We start from the raw sequence: 4,413 nt of genomic DNA on the forward strand, positions 1-4,413 counted from the left end.
TAAGTACAAAGCATTTGCATGGATGAAAGCTAAGATGAAGGCTGAAAAACTTCAAAGGCATACATTTGTTTTTCAAAACAAATTCCTGCAGAATCGAATTTTGTTTACATTCAGTAGGGGCAGCTTACACAGGTGCACCAATTGACTAAAAGTACATATATGAGACTCAGATCAGGATTCATTTCTTTGAACCGCAACCATGAGAAGAAGATTCAATGTGAATGAAGCCCTGGAGGTGTTTCAGCAGCTTGAGGAAGAGGGAGAGTCAGCCTCATCCTCATCCACGGATGACAGCTCTTGTTCGGATGAAGAGGCTGAAGATCAGGCCTTTACCCCAGGGCCTGATTCAGGGGAAGAAATGGAAGAAGGTTCAGATGAGGAGGTGGTTGCTGCAGAGGAGAGATGGGACCATCCTTTGTGGCAATCAAAGAGCGGGATCGCCTGGTCCCCGACACCAGGATCCCCTTTCGGGCTCCAGACGTCCGCCATTGTGGGATCACCCGCCTCGCTGTCAGCTACATCCAAACTATTGAGGACAGCTTCGATTTTTTTTTAACTACAACAATCCTAGATGTAATAATAAAATACACCAATATAGAGGGAAGAAGAAAATATGACGATTGGACAGACGTTGACCGCGTGGAACTCCGGGCATTGTTTGGGTTGCTCATCCTCGCTGGTGTGCACCGTTCCCGTGGGGAATCATCTGCCAGCCTCTGGGGGGAGGAAACGGGGAGGCCGATATTCAGAGCCACGATGAGTTTGGGAAGGTTCCACATGCTGACTGCAACATTGCGCTTTGATGACCGCTTGACCAGGGCAGCCCGCCGGTTGGTGCAGCAGGACAAGCTCGCTCCCCTGCGGGAAGTGTGGGACCTCTGGGCGGCCCGGCTCCCTCTCGCCTACAACCCCGGTGAAGATGTCTGCGTTGATGAACAGCTCGTCGGATTCAGAGGTCGCTGCAACTTCAAGCAGTACATGCCCTCAAAACCGGCAAAATATGGCATCAAGCTGTGGGTGGTGTGCGATGTGGCCACTTCTTATGCCTGGGGGATTATTCCCTATCTGGGCAAGACGACTCGAGACGCCCCGGCAGAAAGGGGGCAAGGGAAGCGGGTGGTGCTGGAACTCACGGAGGGTCTGAGCGGCCGCACTGTCACCACGGACAATTTTTTCACCTCGCTGGTTCTTGGAGAGGAGCTGCTAAAAAAAAAAATCTGTCTTGTGGGAACAGTTAGGCGCAACAAGCCAGAGTTGCCCCCACAGCTGCTCCAGATGAAAAGCAGAGCGGTTCTGTCCTCCCTGTTCGGCTTCACCTCCACCGCCACCGCGGTGAGCTACATTCCAAAGCGCCGGCGGAACGTTCTGCTCCTCAGCACCAAACACCATCAGGTTCAGATCCAGGAGGGACCGCAGCAGAAGCCGACCGTAATCATCGATTACAACCGCTGCAAAGGGGCAGTTGACAACTTGGACAAGGTAATTTATTTATTTTATTTTGTTTTATTATAATTCACCAACCTAATTGCATATGTAATTTATTTATTCATTTATTTTTATTCCAGCTCGTTGCAACATACAGCTGCCGCCGCAAGACCAGACGTTGGCCCATGTCGCTCTTCTGCAACATGTTAGATGTGAGCGCCTACAATGCCCTGGTCCTGTGGCTGTCTGTGGAACCGGCCTGGAACCAACAGAAGAGGAGCATCCGTCGAAGGCTGTTCTTGCAGGAGCTTGGGACCTCCATGGTGAGACCAGCCCAGGCGAGGCGCACTCGCTTGCCGCGGTCCAGCAGCGCTGCAGCTCTGTTGGAGGTGCAGCAGCAAGTGGAGCCAGGTCCAGCCCAGGAGCAGACAAAGAAAAGATGCCACCTTTGCAGAGGGAAGAGGAGCGTGCATGCACGCTTTTGCCATGCATGTGGACAGGCTGTGTGCAAGGAGCACTCAACAGTTGTGTGCTCAGCCTGCAGCTGTTAGCTCACTCCCCTCTGTGTTTCTCTCTCTTTCTCTCTCTCTCTCTCTCTCTCTCTCACACACACACACACACACACACACACACACACACACACACACACACACACACACACACTTTTTCTTTGTTCGTGTGCTTTAATAAAGTGTTCAACTGGTCATCTTTGTAAGTGCATTTTTTTGTGCTCTAATGACTTTAACGTGAGTATTTTAGAAAATATGACATTACACAAAAACTACAAAGTGAGCAAAAAATATTTTTATGCCTATTTGTGACACTCCAAGGCTGTGACAACTTACCCACAAAAAAGGTCATCTGGACATAACACACAAAAAATGATTTGATTTTTTCATTTTTTGTACAGTTTTCAAACTTCGGGTTTTGCTAATAAACCTAGCAATAAAGGGGTTAAATCTGAGAAACACACACATATTTTATTATATTTTGTTAGGGCTGAAGCCAAGGATGAAATTCATGTAAAAAAAATTGGGACTTATGAAATATTATATAATATTTCTATGGGAAGCTTTCTAAGTGCATTTTTTTGTGCTCTAATGACTTTAACGTGAGTATTTTAGAAAATATGACATTACACAAAAACTACAAAGTGAACAAAAAATATTTTTATGCCTATTTGTGACACTCCAAGGCTGTGACAACTTACCCACAAAAAAGGTCATCTGGACATAACACACAAAAAATGATTTGATTTTTTCATTTTTTGTACAGTTTTCAAACTTTGGGTTTTGCTAATAAACCTAGCAATGAAGGGGTTAAATCTGAGAAACACACACATATTTTATTATATTTTGTTAGGGCTGAAGCCAAGGATGAAATTCATGTAAAAAAATTGGGACTTATGAAATATTATATAATATTTCTATGGGAAGCTTTCTAAGTGCATTTTTTTGTGCTCTAATGACTTTAACGTGAGTATTTTAGAAAATGTGACATTACACAAAAACTACAAAGTGAGCAAAAAATATTTTTATGCCTATTTGTGACACTCCAAGGCTGTGACAACTTACCCACAAAAAAGGTAATCTGGACATAACACACAAAAAATGATTTGATTTTTTCATTTTTTGTACAGTTTTCAAACTTTGGGTTTTGCTAATAAACCTAGCAATGAAGGGGTTAAATCTGAGAAACACACACATATTTTATTATATTTTGTTAGGGCTGAAGCCAAGGATGAAATTCATGTAAAAAAATTGGGACTTATGAAATATTATATAATATTTCTATGGGAAGCTTTCTAAGTGCATTTTTTGTGCTCTAATGACTTTAACGTGAGTATTTTAGAAAATGTGACATTACACAAAAACTACAAAGTGAGCAAAAAATATTTTTATGCCTATTTGTGACACTCCAAGGCTGTGACAACTTACCCACAAAAAAGTTAATCTGGACATAACACACAAAAAATGATTTGATTTTTTCATTTTTTGTACAGTTTTCAAACTTCGGGTTTTGCTAATTAACCTGGCAATGAAGGGGTTAAATCTGAGAAACACACCCATATTTTATTATATTTTGTTAGGGCTGAAGCCAAGGATGAAATTCATGTAAAAAAATTGGGACTTATGAAATATTATATAATATTTCTAAAGGAAGCTTTCTAAGTGCATTTTTTTGTGCTCTAATGACTTTAACGTTAGAAAATTTAAACGTTGGGTAAGGGTTAAAGCACTCCTCTGGATGGTGACGGCTATAAAAAGTCACAACACAGTCAATGATAAAACGGGAAGTTTTGTTACCTGAATGGCTGCCCACCAGAACTCCCGGACCTACTGGTGGGCATGTCCTTTTAACGCCGCTGGGCAGGTCTGTACAATGTGTCCTGGCTGAACACAGTATAAACACAGGCCCTTACTGTAGTGGTGTTTGCGTTCCTCAGGTGACAGGTGAGCTCTTCCCACCTGCATAGGTTCCTCAGGTGAGTCCAGAGGAGGAGACCTATGGGATGAACAATAAACAGGCGGTGATGACTTCTGTAGCTCCCGATGTCTCTTGTCAGTAGAAATGCACAAAGAAATTAATCCGTCCAAGGTGGGTGGCTCGGAACACAGAGCCAGCTGGTTCTTTACCCGGTCATTCAAAGCCTCGATGAAAGCCGCCTTAAGTGCATTCGATTTAAGATGGCGCTCGCACGGGTGCACTCTGCAAGCTGCTCGTCCTCTTTATGCTGTGGTACCTTGCTTTTTACTGGCTTTTATTGGCGTTTTATTGGTTTTTATGCATTTTTGTTGTCTCTGATGCTTTTTTTGAATGGTGTGGATCCTCTGCTGACATACGATCGAGCTGCGCTGCTGAGGCTTCGTCCTCCCGTTGATGTAGCGGGTTGCGCGAGCTGGGAACCTCACGGATGGTGCTGCTGGTTGGACTGCCCGTGTGCTCTCTCCCCCCAAGCCGTGATGTGTCGGCCCTCTGTCCGCCCCA

At 44.2% G+C, this 4,413-nt stretch overlaps 1 protein-coding gene across 1 annotated transcript; it reads left to right on the forward strand.

The window, feature by feature from the left end:
• The first annotated feature begins 252 nt into the window (after positions 1-252).
• Positions 253-2,048, forward strand: LOC139070659 (piggyBac transposable element-derived protein 4-like). The gene is made up of 2 exons (XM_070553315.1): positions 253-1,479; positions 1,566-2,048. The coding sequence occupies exons 1-2, from the start codon at positions 403-405 to the stop codon at positions 1,974-1,976; spliced, it is 1,488 nt and encodes a 495-aa protein (XP_070409416.1). The 5' UTR covers positions 253-402; the 3' UTR covers positions 1,977-2,048.
• The last annotated feature ends 2,365 nt before the right edge of the window (positions 2,049-4,413 follow it).

Source organism: Nothobranchius furzeri, chromosome 7 (assembly GCF_043380555.1).
Source record: "Nothobranchius furzeri strain GRZ-AD chromosome 7, NfurGRZ-RIMD1, whole genome shotgun sequence".
NCBI lineage: Eukaryota > Metazoa > Chordata > Actinopteri > Cyprinodontiformes > Nothobranchiidae > Nothobranchius > Nothobranchius furzeri.